This window comes from Panthera uncia (genome assembly GCF_023721935.1).
Source record: "Panthera uncia isolate 11264 chromosome C1 unlocalized genomic scaffold, Puncia_PCG_1.0 HiC_scaffold_4, whole genome shotgun sequence".
Taxonomy (NCBI): Eukaryota; Metazoa; Chordata; class Mammalia; order Carnivora; family Felidae; genus Panthera; species Panthera uncia.
The window spans coordinates 9,340,472-9,362,032 of record NW_026057585.1 but is presented as its reverse complement, the minus strand read 5'-3'; the positions used below and the strand labels follow the sequence as shown (position 1 = coordinate 9,362,032).

Sequence of the window (21,561 nt, the reverse complement as noted above, 5' to 3'; positions counted from 1 at the left end):
TAATAGGTAACATTTAATGAGAGCTTACTATTTGACAACCACTGTGTTAAAAGCTCTTTCTGCATTATCTCACTTAACTGTTACAAAAATCCTCTAAGAAATGAGTCCTTTTATCCTCATTTTATAAATGAGAAAAATCAATAAAGAAGTATATAATTTAACCAAGGTTATGCATCTTGATAACTACTGGTAGGCTAAGGATTTGAACTAAAGCCTCTCCGACTCCAAAGCCCGTGCTCATTAATCTCAATGTTAAACAACCTATGCATATTTAAATAATATGTTCATATGAATAAATATGTTAAGGGCAACTACCACCTCTTATAATGTATATAAACTACCTATCAATGCCCAATAAATGTTAGCTGTGGATGTTGTTATTCTATGTATGAAACAAGTGAAGCTCAAGAAAGTACTGGAAAAGCACAGCAAGTTAAAGATCTAAAGAATCACATTTCTAACAATGGTAAAACCTATAAAACAGAAATGCTGCAAAGCTTTAAGAGATTCTATCTGAAAGAGGTTTTGTTTTTTTTTTTCTGAGGAATATATATGAAAGAACAGAATTCTAAAACCCTGTGTTTACCTTGCCCTTGACAAAACAAAACTCCTAGCCTGGGAAAATCAGAAATAAATCAATAAATAGTGGTAGCTATCATGGGAACTATGGCATCTCCTGAGGTGAATTACTCTAAACTTAATGAGTCATTCCTATAGTATAAATTCTTAGGGCTAAATGTCATCTAAAGCCAAGGGAAATTTTTTTACCTGACTGGGAACTCCGCAGTTTTACACTCTAAAAAAAAGAAAGAAAGGAAAAGTGAAAGAAGGATAGGTACACAAATTTACAAACTCAAAGCCATAAAAGACATTTTTGAAATCATATTTCATATACCTCCAGAGACAGTTACGAAATGTCGATCCTATTTTACAAATTTATAAATGCACTCACTGAATTATGAAAAGGCATCCTTAACTCTTACAGTGCTCTATTTTCTTTTTGTAAATTTCTTTGTTCTTTTTCTTTTTTTCAAAGCAAGCTTACGAATTTTTTAAAAATGTTTTATTATTTTTCAAACCTCAGGTATAATTAACATACAGAGTTATATTAGTCTCAGGTGCACAATATAATGATTCAACAGTTTATACATTACTCAGTGCTCATCAAGATAAGTATACTCTTAATTCCCTTCACTGATTTCACCCATCTCCCCTCTTTCCTCCCCTCTGGCAGCCACCAGTTTGTTCTCCATAGTTATGAGTCTGTTTTTCTGTTTGTCTCTTTTTTCCTTGTTTGTTTTGCTTCTTAAAGTCCGTATATAAGTGAAATCATATGTCTTTCTCTGTCTTATTTCACTGAGCACAATACCCTCTTTTTTGTCACAAATGGCAAGATCTCATACTTTTTTATAGCTAAATAATATTCCTGTGTGTGTGTGTGTGTGTGTGTGTGTGTGTGTGGAAACAACACTTGGGTTGTTTCCATATCTTGGCTATTGTAAATAATGCTACAGTAAACATATGGGTGCATCTATCTTTTTGAATTAGCATTTTCATATTCTTTGGGTAAATACCCAGTAGTGGAATTACTAGATCATATGGAAATTCTATTTTTAACTTTTTGAGGAGCCTCCATATTGTCTTCCACAGTGGCTGCACCAGTTTGCATTTCCACCAGCAGTGCACGAGGGTTCCTTTTTTTCTATACCCTCACTAATACTTGTTTCTTGTGTTTTTTTATTTTAGCCAGTCTGACTAGTGTGAGGTGATAGCTCATTGCGATTTTGATTTGCATTTCCCTGCTGGTTAGTGATGTTGGGCATCTTTTCATGTGTCTGTTGGCCATCTCTATGTTTCTTTGGGAAAATGTCTATTCATGTCTTCTGCCCATTTTTAAATTAGATTATTTGAGGTTTTTTTGGTGTTGAGTTGTGTAAGTTTTTTATATATTTTGGATATTAACCCCTGATCGAATATATCGTTTGCAAGTATCCCCTTCCAAACCTTACAGTGATTTTTATATGTCACAGTAATTGGTCTTAAATTGATCCTTTTTTTTAATTTATTTCCTTCCTATTCAGCACATTTCCCAGGAAATTTAACGGGAGGTAAATTGTTGAAATTGAAACTACTTCATGACATTAGAAAAGGAGTGATTGTTTTGGCTCTAGGAGTTGTTAAGATAAAGACTATTACATGTGGGCAGATTATTAACAATAATAATTACTAATAAATTCAAAGTGTAAGTAATTAAAAAGATAGAGAATATTTGCCTGCCAGCATTGCAGTTGTAGGCACTTTGAAATGTTTGTTTAGTTAATTACTTCTCTGATCTCTGAAATTTTAAGGTAGTTGGTTCATAGAATATATAAATGCACAACAGATTACTGAAGTGTAGGTTTTTCTTCCAGAAGTGGGGAGCATTATTCCAAAAACTTTATCTTAAGTAATATGGACGTGTCATTCAAAAAATTATTCTCTACACTATGATATCACAGCTAACATAATACAGCCTACCAAATGACTACTAGGAACAAGCTACCTACTTATGAAACATTTATTTTTGCTTTAACTGTCCTTCGGGAACCAGCTCAAATATTTCCTCTTTCACTAAGTCATCCTTAGTCACTTCCAACCTGTAAGTTTCCTAAGGGCAATAATTGTGTCTTTTTTTTTTAATGCTAACTTGTTTATTTGTGGGGGTGGGCAGAGACAGAGGGAGAAAGAATCCCAAATAGGCTCCGTGCTGTCAGCATGGATCCCAACACGGGGCTCGAACTAACCCGTGAGATCATGGCTTGAGCTGAAATCAAGAGTTGGACACTTAACTGAGCCACCCAGGCGCCCCGATAATCGTGTCTCATACATCTTTTTATTCCCACATCCTCTAGCACGTTGCTTTACAAGTAGTACTGCTTAGTGCTTACTGAGTGGATAGGTGCTAAAAATACAGGAAGTAGGACTACAGTCTGTTGAATCCAAATGAGTAGGAAAAAAAAAAAGTTATCGACCTTAGTTGGTCTAAGTCTCACAGAGTCACCAGATTTCTTTGACTCAGATGTTCCACTGCATTCTAATGATGTTCCAATTATTACCTTCACAGCTGAAGATAAGGATTTGGGAACAGTCCGTGGAAATTCTCCTGAAAGAAAGTAAATATGGTCCAATTCTTAGGAGTGTTGTCATTCTTTTAGAAAGCAAATGTTACTTAGCAATAGCACACAGACCATCAACAGGACCTGAGAAGTAATCTAGTTAATCCACACTTTATTTTACACTTAACTCAACCGTACTCACCGGCTTCCTCCACCACAATAAAAGATTCAGGTGTCCGTTCTGGAAGTGGAGGGGGAATGTCATCATCTATCCTTGGAGAAGTTGCTATCCAAAATGTCAGAAATATAATCATAATTTTTAATTAGAAAAATCCAAAGGAAATTCTTACGTTCTAATCGCAATGTAAATTCCATCAAACATCGCTACAACAGTTGAGCTGGTATGTGTTTACTCAAGGAGATAGCAAGATAAATTCTTCCATTTTATTTAAGTTGCAAACCCAGGAGGTTTTGCTGTTGCTTAAAAATTTACAATTTTTTTAAAAGCCCAAAAATATTTTGATTGAGTCACTGAGTACCAGTCAAGAAAATATAAAACGTTATATTGATTCATGAAGTTTTGAATTGTTTTCTATACAACCCTTTTGTTTTACATAGAATATACAATAAAGGATGATACAGCACTTTGAAACATGCCAAGGATTCAGTGACAGAGTAGGTAGAGTTATAAATGTGTTAGTATCCGTTCTTTATTCTACAATAAAGAATAATGATGTTTTTTTCCTTTTTACAAAACGATGGTGTAACAGCGTTTTCTATTTTTCTGTAGAAAAATTCAGAATTTGTATAGAAAAATTCAAATGCTATTACAAGAAACTGCCGCCAGGTGGCACACATGTCAACGCCACTACAATCCCTAAAGCTAAGATTTGTTTTTACTGATGGTACTCAGAGAAGTCTAAGATACTGTGGGTATCTAAAAAAAAAAAAAATCCTTTAAATTATAAAACAAGATCAAAGTATATAAAATAATCAGAGAAGGAACTAAATCCAGATAAAACATTTTTGTTACAAAGCTACATATACCATATACACACATCTATTAAGAAACTATATAATAAATAATGTTATAGGAAAAAAAGCTTTCTCTACTTCCTATTCACGTAAAATGTTATTTATAAATTTCTGATAATATACCTGTAGAGTCACACTTGCTCTTTTCTTCACATTCTTTCATATCAAGCTATTCTAGTCATCTCTAACAGGATATTTACTTCTACTTTCAAACCACTCAATAAAACAAAAATAATATGAATTTGCAAAAATCTAGAATTAAAAAAGTGAGAAAGTATGAACGTAAAGGTGTATATAAGATTAAAGGCCTACACAGGATACTAACTACACATTCTCATCTACTAAGTTATTACACAAGAACAGCAAGAAATCAGGTCCTCCTCTTCCAACTCCTACGTAAGAGAATTCAGTTCTTAGCTATCTGTTTAACTCAGTGTAGCCACATGATTGTGCAATAAATATCCCAAGTGGGGGCACCTGGCTGGCTCAGTCAGTGGAACATGCGACTCTTAATCTCGGGGTTGTGCTTTCAAGCCCCATGTTGGGTGTAGAGATTACTTAAAAAAAATAAAATCTTTTTTAAAAAAATGAAAACGTTTGGGGTGCCTGGGTGTCCGATTCTTGGTTTCAGCTCAGGTCATGACCATACAGTTTGTGAGTTTGAGCCCCGTAATAGAGTCCACGCTGTCAGTGCCGAACCTGCTTGGGATTCTCTGTCTCTGTCTCTGTCTCTCTCTCTCTCTTTGCCCCACCCAACTTGCACTCTCTCTCAAAACAAATAAATATACTTAAAAAAAAAAAAAAAAAAAAAGAGGGGCGCCTGGGTGGCTCAGTCGGTTAAGCGACCGACTTCGGCTCAGGTCATGATCTTGCAGTTTGTGAGTTCGAGCCCCGCGTCGGGCTCTGTGCTGACAGCTCAGAACCTGGAGCCTGCTTCAGATTCTATGTCTCCCCCTCTCTCTGCCCCTCACCTGCTCACTCTCTGTGTCTGTCTCTCAAAATTTTTTTTTAAAAAGACAGAAAAAGAAAAAGTGTAATAAGAATCCCCAGTGACCATGTGGTGCTGTTGATCAAATCCTTTCTGCTGTTCCTTTGCAAGTTGTTTCTGCATATTAAGGGTAAATTGTGGACCTCTCACACACATTTCAAGAAATAAGGATTGCCTTCTTTACAGGCACTCTGACTGGCATAGATCCGACTGCCTCCTCTGCTGCCTGTTTCATCAACCATTACTTGTTTGTTACTGCCTTTTTTTAACTTACCGCATCATTAAAACACTTCTGGAACTTACTTCTTTGAGGAGGAGAAGAAGCAGAGAAAGATGAGGGGAGGGGTGTGCAGGGATGAGAAGAAACCAAATCTTCTATAGAAACAAAGTGAAATCTAAAATGTTATACACACTTTTAGAAATACTTTACCGACTACTGATGTCTCTTGGTCCAGGGGTGGAGGGTGACCAGTTGGAGAACTCAGTGCTAAAGAATCTTGTGAATTGTAGCAAGAGAAGAGGGTTGTGGAGGACGCGGGCAGTGGAGAACGAGGTAAAGCAGTTCCATCTGGCCTCTCAGGTAAATCAAGAGACATCTTAGAACCAGTGCTACTTGGCGACAACGATGAAAAAAAAGGATCTTCCAAGGACATGTAAGAATGCACCTTAACAGCACTAGAGTCCTGCTGCTTTGCATTAGAGGCATTGCCCGTTTGGCGCCGAGAGTCAGATGGCAGTGAATAATTCAGTTCTGCTGAAGAAACGTGCATCGCTTTTTGAGCCCGCCCAAGAGGAGAGTTGTGCGGTTGAGGTTCCAAACACAAAACATTCTCCTTGATATCCAGCTCCTTGGTGTCTCTTTGCTGCATCAGTTCAAAGGAAGTTGATTTGGTCCGCGTTATCGGCCCCTTTGAGTTGAAATATCCCCCTGCTACATTTGCAGGTTTGGAATTAAACAAAACGGGGCTCCAGTCTAGACTCTGATGTTTCTGAAGAGGCTCCCCAACTATTGGAAATGCCTTTGGCTCCCATTTCACGGTTGTGTCAGCATTTTTGTTACAACCACAATTTAGCTCCAAAATGTCAAAAGAACTGCTCTGTTCAGCAGGGTGTAAAACTAACCCTTCCTTTTCACTTATTTCAGGAGTCCTGAGGCCAAAGGAAGAAGCGTCTGCACTTTTCAGCCTTATCCTTTGTTTATTCTGTTGCTTCACCATTTTTGCTTCTTCTATGCCACTGAAACAAAAAGAAAGCAATGATGGTACCGCAGCACCCCAAAGAGGCCTCTTCCCAGCATCACAATGAGTCCTAAGCATGAGATTTGCACTCCCCCAAACAATTAGATAACGCTGAGGTGTGTAAAATTGTACTCACCTTTTTGGTAAATTAGAATAAGACTCTGCTTCTAGGGTGGGATTTTGCTCAAGAACTGAATACTTGGCTTGAATCTTCAAGAAAAATAAGACATTGGTTGTTGGTGAAGAAATGGCAATGAGAGGGGCGCCTGGGTGGCGCAGTCGGTTAAGCGTCCGACTTCGGCCGGGTCACGATCTCGCGGTCTGTGAGTTCGAGCCCCGCGTCAGGCTCTGGGTTGATGGCTCGGAGCCTGGAGCCTGTTTCCGATTCTGTGTCTCCCTCTCTCTCTGCCCCTCCCCCGTTCATGCTCTGTCTTTCTCTGTCCCAAAAATAAACAAAAAACGTTGAAAAAAAATTTTAAATAAAAAAAAAAAAGAAATGGCAATGAGATATTTTATTTTTTTAAGTTTTATTTATTTTTGAGAGAGTGAGCATGTGAGTGGGGGAGGGGCAGACAGAGAGGGGGACCGAGGATCCGAAGAGGGCTCTGCACGGACAGCAGCGAGCCCTATATGGGGTTCAAACTCACCAACCCATCAGGCTCAAATTCATGAACCGCAAGATCATGACCTGAGCTGAAGACAGACGTTTAACCGACAGAGCCACCCAGGCACCTCAGCAATGAGGTTTTTTTTTTTTTAATTTTTTTTTAACGTTTATTTATTTTTGAGACAGAGAGAGACAGAGCATGAATGGGGGAGGGTCAGAGAGAGAGGGAGACACAGAATCTGAAACAGGCTCCAGGCTCTGAGTTGTCAGCACAGAGCCCAACGCGGGGCTCTAACTCACGGACTGCGAGATCATGACCTGAGCCGAAGTCGGACACCCAACCAACTGAGCCACCCAGGCGCCCCGCAATGAGGTATTTTAAATTCATAAAGTTGAGAAGTTAGTTTTCAGAAAGCATAAAGTATTTAAATAATTCACATAAGAGATTTCCAAAATATTGAGTTTCTAAAATATTGAACCTAACAAGAACTTGTTCACATACTGAGGTCAAAGGGATCCAAAAAAAAGGGAATAATAGTGTTATAGAAACTAGAAAGGGTTTCTTATAGCATCAAATATGGGAGTTTTAAAATGTCTTTGGGAGTAATTTCACTCTCAAGAACACCCTATCTTCAGAAATTACATCATCTTAACTCTTAATGTTAATAAGTGCTCATTAGGCCCTCAGACTTATTTTTACCTCTTTCTTCCTTACTATTCTCCAGCTATACTGGTTTTCTTGCCATTCTTTAAGTGTACCAAACTTGTTTCCAATTCAAGGCTTTTCCACTTACTATTCCCTCTAATTGAAATACTCTTGGCTCCAGATTTTGCATGTCTGGCTCTTTCTAAGTAATGATTCTCTACTTAAATGTCACCTGCATAAGAAAGTCTTCTCTGACCACTCAACCCCAAATCATACTCCCACACACTCGTCATCCTCTTTCGATCTTTTTTTCTTCATAGCCATTATCACATTATGAAATGTGTCACACAGAATCTTAGATACCATCAATTTGTGAAATATATCCTGATTTTAGAGATGTTTAAATAGAGTTTTAAATGTCATTGGCAATCGTCAGATTCCACCTGTTATGGGCTTAATTATGACTCTCAAAAAGAGATGTCGAAGTCCAACGCCTGATATCTGTGAATGTGATCTTATTTGGAAATAGAGTCTTTGCAGATATTATTAGTCAAGATGGATTAGGGTGAGCCCTATCATAATGACTTGTGCCCTTATAAAAACATATAACAGAGACTCAGAGACGTACAGGGAGAATGTCATGTGATGATGGAGACAGAGACTGGAGCAATGTACCCACAAGCCAATGGATGCCACAGACTGCTGGCAAACTCCAGAAACTAAAAAGAAACAAGGAAGGCTCTCTAGAGCTATGAGAGAAAGCAAGGCCTTGCTGACACCTTGATTTTGGACTTCCTGCCTCCAGAACCATGAGAAAAGAAATTTGTTTTAAGCCCTCCTCAGTTTGTGATACTTGTTACAGCAAGCCTAGTAAACTGATAAGAGACATTAATACCCCACTTTCAATAATGGATACATCAGACAGAGGATCAATAAGGAAATAGAGGGCAGACGTGAATAACACCATAAGTCAATTAGATCTAACAGCACATATATAATAGTCCACCTAACAACATTCATATTCTTCCCAAATTTATATGGAACACTGTCCAGAATATACCATATGGTAGGCCACAAAACAAGTCTTAATATGTTTTAAAAGATTGCCATCATACAAAGTACCTTTTCCAATTATAATGGATTGAAACTAGAAATTAATAGCAGAAGGAAAACTGGAAAATTCACAAATGTCTATAAATTAAACAACTAATGGGTCAAAGAAGAAATTACAACAGAAATTAGAGAATGCTTAGAAATGAATGAAAACACAGCATACCAAAATGTATGAGATACAGTGAAAGTGATATTCAGAGGGAATTTACAGCTATAGACACCCATTCTTAAAAAGAAGAAAGATCTTGAGGTACTTGGGTGGCTCAGTCAGTTAAGTGTCTGACTCTTGATTTCTGCTCAGGTCATGTAGGATCTCACAGTTGTGAAATCGAGCCCTACATTGGGCTCTGTGCTGGGTGTGGATCCTACTTAAGATTCTCTCTCTCCCTCTGCCCTTCCCTCTTTCAAAAAAGGAGAAGAAGGAGGAAGAGGAGGAGGGGAAGGAGAAAGACCTCAAGTCAATAACTTCATACCTAAGGAACTAGAAAAAAAACAAACTAAACCCAAAGATAGCAGAAGGAAAGAAATATTAAAGATTAGAGCAGAGATAAATGAAATAGAGACTAAGAGAAAAAGAAATAGAGACTAAGAAAACAGTGGATAAAATCAACAAAACCAAAAATTGATCCTTTGACAAGATCAATAAGAGGGACAAACCTTAGTTAGACTAAGGAAAAAAGAGGGAAGACTCAAATTACTAAAATCTCAAATTACAGAAATATAACTAGATACATTCTACCAATTTTACACAAATAAAAAATATCACAAGACAATAGTATGAACAATTGTACACTGACAAATTGTATAACCTAGATGAAATGGACAAAGTCCTTGAAACACATGATCAACCAAAACTGACTCCAGAAGAAATAGAAACATCTAAATAGACCTACAACTGGTAAGTAGATTGAATCAGTAATCAATCAAAAGACCTTCTGACAAAGAAAAGTCCAAGACCAGATGGTTTCATTATTGAATGCCACCAAACATTTAATGAAGAATTAATGCAAACTCCTCCAGAAAACTGAATAGGTGAGAACACTTGCTAAGTCATTCTATGAGGCTAGCATTTACCTAGCCTTTGGCTCATACCAAAGCCACACAAAGATACTACAAGAAAAAGAAAACTACAGATCAATATCTTTTATGATTATTGATGCAAAGTCCTCAACCAAATACTAGCAAACTGAATTCAGCATCATATTAAAAGGATTATATAGCATGACCAAGTGGGATTTAGTCCCAGAATGCAAGGATTGTTCAACATACAAAAATCAACCCAGATAATACACCAAATTAATAAAATAAAGGGGAAAACCCCCATCTGATCACGTCAGTTGGTGCAGAAGAAAAGCATTTGACAAAATTCATTATAAAAACACTCAACAATCTAAGAATAATAGAGAGTGTCCTCAACATGATAAAGACCATATATGAAAAACCCACAGCTAACATTATATTCAATGGTGAAAAACTAAAAGCTTTTCCCTAAGATGAGGAATAAGACAAGGATGCCAATTTTTACCACTTCTATTCACCTTAGTACTTAAAATTCTAGCCAGAACAATTAGGCAAGAGAAAAACAAAAGGTGCCAAAACTAGAAAGGAGGAAGTAACATTATTTTCATTTGCAGATGATATGATCTCATATGTTGAAAGATTCCACACATGCACACAGAAACGTAGAAATAATAAATTCAGTAAGGTTGAATCATCACACCCAAACCAGTTGCCTTTCTATACACTAGTAATAAACAATCTGAAAAGAAAATTCAGAACACAGTTCTGATTATATTAGCATCATAAAAGGCTTAGGAATAAATTTAATCAAGGAGATGAAAGACTTGTATACTAAAAACTACAAAACATTGCTGACAGAAACTAAATAAGACATAAATCAATGAAAGACATCCCTTGTTCATAGGAAGACATAATATTGCTATAATAATAATATTACCCAAGGTGAGCTACAGATTCCATTAGATTCCTATAAAAATCCCAATGGTGTTTTGCAAAAAATAGAAAAATCCAGGCGAAAATTCATATGGAATCTCAAGGGACCCTGAATCGCCAAACCAATCTTGAAAAGGAAGAGCAAATTCGGAGGACGCCTATTTCCTGATTTCAGAATATACCACAGGAGCACCTGGCTGGCTCAGTCAGTAGAGTATGTAACTCTTCATCTTGGGGTCATGAGTTCAAGCCCCACGTTGAGCATTGAGCTTACTTTTTTTAAATGTACTATAAAGACGGGCGCCTGGGTGGCTCAGTATGTTGAGCACCCAACTTCAGCTCAGGTCATGATCTCATGGTTTGTGGGTTCGAGCTCCCCATCGAGCTCAGTGTTGATAGCTCAGAGCCTGGAGCCTGCTTCAGATTCTGTGTCTCCCTCTCTATCTGCCCCTCCCCGCTTGCACTGTCTCTCTCTGTCTCAAAAATAAATAAAAATGTTTAAAAAATTTTTTTAATATACTACAAAGGTACAGTAATAAAGCAGCATGGTACTGGCATAGAACAGTCATAAAGACCAATGGAATAAAATAGAAAGCATAGCAATAAATTCACATATGTGGGAAACTGGTTTTTGGTGAGGGTGCCAAGACCATTCAATGGAGAAAAGACTCTATTCAACAAATGGCTCTGGGACAACTGGATATCCACATGCAAAAGAATGAAATTTTTAAACATTTTTTAATTAATTTTTTCATGTTTATTTTTGAGAGAGAGAGAAAGAGAGACAGAGCGTGAGTGGGGGAGGGGCGGAGAGAGATGGAAACAGAATTTGAAGCAGGCTCCAGGCTCAGAGCTGTCAACACAGAGCCCAACGCAGGGCTCGAATCCACAAACCATGAGATCATGACCTGAGCTGAAGTCGATGCTTAACTGATTGAGCCACCCAGGCACCCCTAAACATTTTTTTAACATTTATTTATTTTTGAGAGACAGATTGTGAGTGGGGGAGGGACAGAGAGAGAGGGAGACACAGAATCCAAAGCAGGCTCCAGGCTCTGAGCTGTCAGCGCAGATCCCAATGTGGGGCTCAAACCCATGAACCGTGAGATCATGATCTGAGCCCAAGTCGGACACTTAACTGACTGAGCCACCCAAGTGCCCCCAAAAGAATGAAGTTTGACTCTTACCTTACAACATATATAAAAATTAACTCAGAATGGATCAAATACTTGAACATAAGAACTAAAACTATAAAACTCTTAGAAGAAAACACAGAAAGCTTCGTGACATTGGATTTGGTAACGATTTCTGGACATGACACCAAAGGTACTAGCAGTAATAATAAATAGAAAGATTGAACTTTATGAAAAGATTAAGAACATTTATGCATCAAAGTACATAATCAACGATGTAAAAGGGCAGCACACAGAATGAGAGACAATATTTGCAAGTCACATATCTGGCATGGGATTAATATCCAGAATATATAGAGAACTCCTAAAACTCAACAGCAACAAAAACCCAATTCAAAAGTTGGCAAAGGACTTGACAGACATTTTTCCAAAGACAGTATACAAATGGCCAGTGAGCACATGAAGCAATATTCAGCATCGCTAATCAGGAAAATTCAAACCAGAACAACAATGAGATATTACTTTATACCCATTAGAATGGCTACCATAAACAAAATAACAAGTATTGGTGAGGATGTGGAGAAATTGGAACCCTTGGACATTGCTGGTGGGAATGTAAAATGGTGCACTGCTGTAAAAATTAGTATGGCAGTACCTCAAAAAATTAAACTAGAATTATATGAAAAAACTAAATTAGAATTATATGATCCAGCATTTCCATTTCTGCATATATACCCCAAAGAACTGAAAACAGGGCACAAAACGATCTGTATACACTCATACTTTTAGCAGTGTTATTTACAATAGCCAAAAGGTGGAAGTAAACCACCTGTTCACCAATGGATGAATGGAGAAACAAAACGTGGCATACAATGGAATATTATTCAGCCTTAAAAAGGAAGGAAATTCTGACACGTTATGATAGTGATGAACCTCGAGGACATTATGCTAAGTGAAATAAGCCAAACCCAAAGAGCAAATATCATGTGATCTCACTGATAAGCGGTACCTAGGGGTAAAATTCACAGATATGGTAGAATTGTGGTTACTAAGGGCAGTGGAGAGGGTAGGGGGGAGGAAGGAATGGAGAGCTATTATTTAATAGGTATAAAGTTTCAGTTTTTCAAGATAAAAAGAGTTCGGGGAAGAGATGATGGTCATAACTGCACAACAAAATGAATGTTCATAGTATCACTCAATTATACACCTAGAATGAGTTCAGGTGGTGAATTTATGTGTATTTTACCACAATTTGAAAAATTTGAAAAAAAAAAAAGTAGGCAAAGGATTTGGATATACATTTGTACAAAAAAGATATACCAATGACCAATAAGAACACAAGATGATGCTCAACATCACCAGTCATTAGGGAAATGCAAATCAAACCATAAGATACTATTTCACATCCATTAGGATGGCTATTATCTAAACAAAACAAAACAGAAAATACCAAGTGTTGGCAAAGATGTAGAGAAATTGGGACTCTCGTGCATTGCTAGTGGGGATATAAAATTTGCAACCACTGTAAAAAATTAGTTTGGTAGCACCTTTTTAATTTTTTTTTTAACGTTTATTTATTTTTGAGACAGAGAGAGACAGAGCATGAACGAGGGAGGGTCAGAGAGAGAGGGAGACACAGGATCTGAAACAGGCTCCAGGCTCTGAGCTGTCAGCACAGAGCCCGACGCGGGGCTCGAACTCACGGAGTGCAAGATCATGACCTGAGCCGAAGTCGGCTGCTCAACCGACTGAGCCACCCAGGCGCCCCTTAGTAGTACCTTTAAAAACAAAACCTAAAATTATTGTAGAATCCAGCAATTCCTGGATTCTTCTGGGTATATACCCCAAATAATTTAAATCAGGGACTTCAACACATATTGGCACATCAATTTTTATAGCAGCATTATTCACAGTAGCCAAAAGGGGGAAACAATCCAAATGTCAATTGGTGGATGAATGAATAAGCAAAATGTGGAATGTACACACAATTGAATATTGTAAACCCATAAAAAGGAATGAAAGTCTGATGCATGCTAAAAAAAATATAGATGAACCTTAAGAACATGCCACATGAAATAAGCCAGATATAAAAGAATACACAATTCCACTTATCTGATGTACCTAGAATAAGCAAGTTTATAGAAACAAAAAGTAGAATAGAAGTTGCTAGCGGTTGGGGTAGGGACCGTGGAGAGTTTCTGTTTAGGATGATGAAAAACTTCTGGCAATAAATAGGAGTGATGGTCACACACATAGGGAGGATACTTAAAGCCACTGCATTGTACGCTTGAAAATGGTTAAAATGGTAATTTTTTCCATAGTGATAAAATGATATATCTTACCACAATAGAAAATATGAATGGGGAAAGTGTTTCCTTCTCTTCTATTTTCTGGTACAGATTGTGTAAAATTGGTGGTAATTCTTCCCTAAACATTTGGTAGAATACTCAAGTGAAATTATGTGGGCCTGGAGATTTCTTTTTTGGGAGTTTTAAAATTATGACTTCAGGTTCCTTAACTGTGATGGGGCTATTCAAATGATCTATTTCATGTTGAGTAGGCTGTGATAGTTTGGTTTTTCTTTTTGAGGAAGTAATCCATTTTGTCTAAGTGGTCAGGTTCATTTGTATTTATTATCCTTTATTATCCTTCTGATGTCTGCAGAGCCTGTAGGCCTATCCCATTTCACTCCTGATATTGGTCATTTTTATTTTCTTCTTAAAAAAAAAAATCAGCCATCATAGAGGTTTGTCAATTTTATTGATCATTTCAGCTCTTTTCTCCACTATTTTTCTGTTTTCACTTCATCAATTTCCACTCATTATTTCTTTCCTTCTGTTTTCTTTGGGGTTTTTTTTTTTTACTCTTCCCGCCCCCCCCCCCTTTAGATTCTTAAAGTGGGAAGTCAGATTATTGATTTGAGACTTTTACTGTCTTCAAATGTTTGTATTCAGAGTGCTATAAACTTCCCTCTTAATACTGCTGTAGCTCTGTCCCACAAATTTCAATATGTTGTATTTTAATTTTTATTCAGTTCAATGTGTTTTTTTTTTAATTTCCCCTGAAACTTCCTCTTTCACTCAATGGATAATTTAGGAAAATGTAGTTTAGTTTATAAGTGTTTGAATCGTCTCCTGTTATCTTTCTGTTAATTGACTTCTAGTTTGATTCCACTATGGACAGAGAATACATTCTGTATGATTTCAATTCTTTTAAATGTTTGAGCTTGTTTTATGGCCCAGAATATGATTGATCTTGGTATATGTTCCATCAGCACTTGAAAAAAGTGTGTATTCTTGTGTTGTTGATTCGAGTGCTCTATCAATTATCAATTTGATCCTGTTGATTGATGGTGTTGTTAAGTTATCCTGTATTCTTGCTGATTTTCTATTGAGTTTTTCTATCAATTCTTAAGAAAAGGGTACTGTAGTCTTCTACTATTGTCAGACTTGTCTATTTCTCCTTTCAGTTCTGTCAATTTTTGCTTCACAAATTTTGTAGCTCTGTTTGGTCCATACACACTCAGGATTGCTATGTATGTATGACTTATTGGTGGATTGATTTTTTTACTATTATATATTGTCCCTTCCTGCCTGTGATAATTTTCTTGCTCTGAAGTCTACTTTATCTGGTATTAATATAGTTACTCTACTGATTTCCTTCATTCCTGTTTATATGAATACATGATGTATCTTTTTTTCCAGTCTTTAAACCAACCTGTATATTTGCAGCATGTTTCTTATAGACACATATAGTCGTTATGTTTTCAATACACTCTGCCAATCTGTCTCTCTCTCCTTTTTTTTTTTTTAAAGAGAGAGAGAGAGTGCACAAGCAGGGAAGAGGGGCACAGGGGGAGGGGGGAGAGAGAGAGAGAGAGAGAGAGAGAGAGAGAGAGAGAGAGAGAGAAAGGAAGAGAGAGAATCCTAAGCAGGCTCCATGCTCAGCACGGAGTCTGACACCAGGCTTGATCCCATGACCCTGGGATCATGACCTGAGCTGAAATCAAGAGTCGGATGCTTAATCAACTGAGCCACCCAGGCACCCCCCAATCTTTCTCTTAATTGGTATACTTATACCATTTACATTTAGCATAATTATTGACATGTTAGGGCTTAAGTCCGCCATTTTATTTCTTGTTTTCTGTTCTGTTTTTCATTTCTCTTTTCTTTTTCCTGCATTTTTTAGAATTTCGTTTTGATTTACCTATAGTGTTTTTTAAGGTATGTCTTTGTATAGCTTCTGTAGTGGTGGCTCTAGGTTTTAAATTATATACACATAACCTATCACAGACTACAGGTGTTATCATTTCACTAGTTCAAGTACAGAAACCTCACCTCCCTTTACGTCTGTAACCTTTCCCTGTTTATGTTGGCTTAAATACTTCCTCTAATACATTTGGAACCACATAAGACTGTATAATTTTTGCATCAATCATCCAACAATTTAGAAAGCTCAAGAAGAGAAATAAAACCTATTACATCTACTCATGATTTTGCATATCATGTCCTTCCTTCTTTCATCATTTCCTTTCTGTTTACAAAACTTCCTTTGCCATTTTTTTTTTTTTATATGCAAGGTCTCCCAGACAAATTCTCTTAGTTTTTTGGTGGTTGTTGTTTGTTTGTTTATTTTTCCATCTGAGAATGTCTTGATTTCTTCTTAATTCCTGAGGGGTATTTTCACTGGGTGTGAGTTTCTGAGTTGCCAATTATTTTCTTTCTGCACTGGAGAAATATATGTCGCTTCCATCTGGCCTCCATGGTTTCTGATGACAAATTTGCTATCATTATAATTGTTTTCCCCCTATAGTGAAGATCATTTTTCTCTGGCTGCTTCATAGAAGTTTCCTTTTTAGCTTTCAGCAGCTTCGTTATGATGCATCTTTTGTTGTTGTTGTTGCTTTGATAGGGAGAGAGAGTATGAGCAGGGGAGAGGGGCAGAGGTAGAGAAAGAGAGAATCCCAAGCAGGCTCTGTACTCAGTGCAGAGCCCAGCACGGGACTTGATCCCATGACACTTGAGATCATGACCTGAGCCGAAATCAAGAGTCAGACGCTCAACCAACTGAGCCACCCAGGCAGCCCAAATGTGATGAGTCTTTAAGTTCTTTTTTTGCCTTGACTTTTTTCCCCTCTCCTTCTTGAACTCTGCTGACACAAGTGCTAGTTTTGTTATAGTCCCTTAATTCCCTAAGGCTCTGTTTGTTCTCTTTTCCAGTCTATTTTATTTCTGATGTTGAGACTGGGAAATTCCTATTGTTCTATTTTCTAGTTCATTAGTTCTTTTTTTCTGTAGGTACCCTGAATTCTGCTTTTGAGCCTATCTACTAAGCTATTTTGTTTCAGTTACTACCTTTTTCAGTTCTAAAATTCCCATTTGGTTCCTCTTTATATCTTATGTTTCTTTGCTGAACCCTTTTATTAATTCTTTGCTGAAACTTTCCTTTTTTTTTTCAAAAATTTTTAATGTTTATTATTTTTTTTAATGTTTGTTTTTGAGAGAGAGAGAGAGAGCAAACAGGGGAGGGACAGAGAAAGGGAGACACAGAATCTGAAGCAGGCTCCAGCCTCCTTGCTGTCAGCACAGAGCCCAATGTGGGGCTTGACCACACAGTGAGATCATGACCTGAGCCAAAGTCAGACACTTAACCAAAAGGTCACCGAGGCGCCCCAAGATTTTCCATTTTTAAAATCTTTTCAAGCATGTTTGTAATTGCTCATTGAAGCATTTTTACAGTGGCTGCTCTAAAATCTTTGTCAGATAATTCTAACATCTCTATCATCTCAGTATTGTCATCTATTGATTGTCTTTCATTCATTTGGTTTGAGGTCTTCCTAGATTCTTGGTATGACATGTAATTTTCAATCGAACCCTAGACATTTTTGTATCGTTATGAGGCTCTGGATCTTAGTTAAGCATTTTTTAACTGGGTTCTTCTATTTTTAACTCCATTCTGACAGGGGAAAGGAAAGGTGCTGCCTCATTACTGCCTTGTTATTGCCACATAGAATCGACCTCCCCTAGTTTGCTCGCTGAGCCTCTGTTGACACCCAAGCAGAGACACATCAGGAGAGGCTCCCCATGTGGTCTCCACTGACACTGCAGGAAGCTCTCATGGAGGCCAATGGGGATGAAAGTGTTCGCTCTTTACCTGATCTTCTGTGACACCACTTCAGCACTTTACTACGGTTTTAGAAAGGTGAGAATCTAGGGGGCGCCTGGGTGGCTTAGTCGGTTAAGCATCTGACTCTTGATCTCAGCTTGGGTCACGATCTCATAGTTCCTGAGTTCAAGCCCCGCATTGGGCTCTGCGCTGACAGTGTGGAGCCTCCTTGGGATTCTGTCTCTCCTTCTCTCTGCCCCTCACCTGCTTGTGCTCGCTCTCTTTCTCAAAATAATAAACAAACCTGAAAGAAAGAAAGAAAGAAAGAAAGAAAGAAAGAAAGAAAGAAAGATGGGAATCTAGTACCCCACTCAGCCTTTGCTGACATGGGTGGGGTTAGGAGCCATTATTTTATGTGGTGTTGACTAAAGGAGAGTGATGAATTATCTAAAAGTTTTCTTTCTTGCTGGACTGCCCCCTTACTGATCCTTTGCCTAGACAGAGCAGGCTTTTGTTGTTGTTTTGTTTTGTTTTGTTTGTCTGTACCATTGGCATTTCCAGGTGGTTGACTTTCAGTTCCAAGTCTGCAAAAATGAGGCAAAAGAAAACCCAAGGAACTTATCATCATGTCTTTCCTCAGGTCCCAAAGTCCCTAGCTAGTCTGACTTCTTTCTATCTTTCAGAGCCTTCTTAGAGTTGTTTTACTTATAATGTCAGTTGTTTCCAGTTGCACTTAGTGGGAGGAATAGGGGGGAAAAAGTATGTCCACTTGATCTTCCCAGAAACAGAAATCCTCTTTAGTTAACTTTAACCAATTCCCTCTATGGGAGTTTGAGCTGTGTTCCTATGTTCCCATCTACTGACTAAAGGCCCACTTCAGGCAACTCACCTGGAGCCATGACACTGCTACTGGGCTAAATTTGAGTATTGTCATTTTCTGGAACCTAAATAAAATATTAGTCCACATACTCTAGCAACACATTAAAAGAATATCTTTTGTTCAAGAAGGGTCAATTCTAAGAGTACAGGGATGGTTTGATACCACCAAATCCAATGATATGACTGTACTAATAGGTTAAAGGAGAAAATCCATGTGATCATTCCATGAGTGCAAAAATATGCAATTGACAGACTTCAACATTCTTTCTCTAAAAATTTCCTAGTAAAATAGAAATTAATAAATACTCTCTTTAAACAATTAAAAAACAACAGTCAAATTTATAATTGCACCAAAAAAGGATAAAATGCCTAGGAATAAATTTAACCAAGGAGGTAAAAGACCTATACCTATAAGACATTAGTTAAAGAAATTGAAGATGTCAACAACAAATGGAAAGATATACCATGCTCATGAATTGGAAGAGTTTATACTGTTAAAACTTGGGTTCATACAACCCAAAACAATCTACAGATTCAATGCAGCCCCTGTCAAAATACCAATAGCAATTGGTAGAACTAGAATAAATAATCCTAAAATTTGTATGGAACTACAAAAGACCTCAAATAGTCAAAGCCAATCTGGAGAAAGAAGAAAAAAGCTAGAGGTGTCACAATCCCAGATTTTAAGATATATTACAAACTATATTCATCAAAACAGTATGGTACTGACACAAAAATAGATGCATAGATCAATGGAACAGACAGAGATCCCCAAAACAGACCCACACTTATATAGTCAACTAATCCATGAAAAAGGTGAAAAGAATATACAATGGGAAATGACAGTCTTTGCAGTAAATGGTGTTGGGAAAACTGGACAGCTACATGCAAAAGAATTAAACCGGACCACTCTCTTATACCATATAAGAAAATAAAGTAAAAATGGATTAAAGACCTAAGTGCGAGTCTTGAAATCATAAAACTCCTAAAAGAAAACATAGGTAATCTCTTACAGTAATCTCTTGGACATCGGCCTTAGCAAATATTTATGGATCTGTCTCCTCAGGCAAGGGAAACAAAAGTAAAAATAAAACTACTGGGACTACACTACAATGAAAAGCTTTTGCACAGCAAAGGAAATCATCAACAAAATAAAAAGTCAACCTACTGAATGGGAAAAGATATTTGTAAATGATATATCCATAAGGGGTTAATATCCAAAATATATAAAGAATTTATACACTCAATACCAAAAAAAAAATCAGATTAGAAAATGGGCCGAGGACATGAATACACATTTTCCCAAAGAAGACATGCAGATGGTCAACAGGCACGTGAAAGATGCTCAACATCACTAATCATCAGGGAGATGCAAATCAAAACCACAATGAGATGTCACCTCACACCTGTCAGAATGGCTACTATCAAAAACACAAGAAACAACATGTGTTGGAGAGGTTGTGGCAAAAAGGGAACCCTTGTGCATTGTTGGTGGGAATATAAATTGGTGTGGCCACTATGGAAAACAGTATGAAGGTTCCTTAAAAAATTAAAAATAGAACTACCATTTGATCGCGTAATCACACTACTGGGTATTTACCCAAAGAATATAAAAACGCTAATTCGAAGGGATATATGCATGCCTATGTTTATGGCAGCTTTATTTACAATAGCCAAATTATGGAAGCAGCCCAAGTGTCCATCCATAGCTGAATAAAGAAGTGAGATATATATGTGTGTGTGTGTGTGTGTGTGTAAACTGGACAGCTACATGCAATAATACATATATTACTATATATATATATATATATATATATATATATATATATAATGGAATATTAGCCACAAAAAAGAATGAAATCTTGCCATTTGCAACAACATGGACAGATCTAGAGAGTATTATGCTAAGTGAAATAAGTCATACAGAGAAAGACAAATACCTTATGCTTTCACTGATATGGGGAATCTAAAAAGCAAAATAAACAAGCGAAAAACAGACTCTTAACTATAGAGAAGAAACTGGGTGGTTGCCAGAAGGGAGGCTTGTGGCAGAAAGGGTGAAATAGATTAAGAGGTATAAACAAACAAACAAATGTCTCCAAGTCAGCATCACACTTTATAGTGAAACATGAGAATCTTTTCCATTGAAATTCGGTTGTCCATAATCGCCTCTATCATTTAACCTGGGAATACTAGCCAATGAAGTAGACATAAACAGGATACAAGTAGCAATTTCTAACAAAACTATATTCTTATTTCCATGTCCTTCTACCACATTGTTTTTCCTTGAAGTTGACACTAACAATAGGATTACTTAGTCCATTTCAAGCCTCAACAGTTTTTCTGGCTTTCTTTCCTTTCCCCATCATGATTCAGCGTTCAACTGACAGGAGTTACCATCAGAATCATGTCTTACATACTTTGTATTCTTAATACTGTGATAACAGTAGGTCCTCAGTGAATATTTTCAGATTAAGAATCCAGGGGTGTCTGGGTGGTTCAATTGGTTAAGCTTCCAACTTTGGCTCAAGTCATGATCTCACGGTTCGTGGGTTTGAGCCCCACATCAGGCTGTATGCAAACAGCTCAGAGCCTGGAGCTGGCTTCAGATTCTGTGTCTCCTTCTCTCTGTGCCCCTCCCCCACTTGTGTGTACACGTGCTCTCTCGCTCGCTCTCTCTCAAAAATAAATAAATGTTGAAAAAAATTTTTAATATTAAAAATTAAGTTAATATGTATATGTAACTAAATATACCCTTGCAAGGTAAAA

At 37.3% G+C, this 21,561-nt stretch overlaps 1 protein-coding gene across 2 annotated transcripts in view; it reads right to left on the bottom strand.

Annotated features, from left to right (window-relative positions):
• PTPN22 (protein tyrosine phosphatase non-receptor type 22) overlaps nt 1–21,561 on the bottom strand; it is a 60,246-nt gene that overhangs the window by 16,051 nt on the left and 22,634 nt on the right. Inside the window, exons 12-16 of one of the 2 annotated variants that reach the window (XM_049618394.1) lie at nt 6,493–6,566; nt 5,549–6,354; nt 3,298–3,381; nt 3,012–3,142; nt 769–796 (exon numbers count right to left, since the gene is read on the bottom strand). In XM_049618394.1, the coding sequence (XP_049474351.1) occupies nt 769–796; nt 3,012–3,142; nt 3,298–3,381; nt 5,549–6,354; nt 6,493–6,566 (1,123 nt within the window). The remainder of the gene's footprint in view (nt 1–768; nt 797–3,011; nt 3,143–3,297; nt 3,382–5,548; nt 6,355–6,492; nt 6,567–21,561) is intronic. The other variant, XM_049618395.1, reaches the window with a different exon arrangement.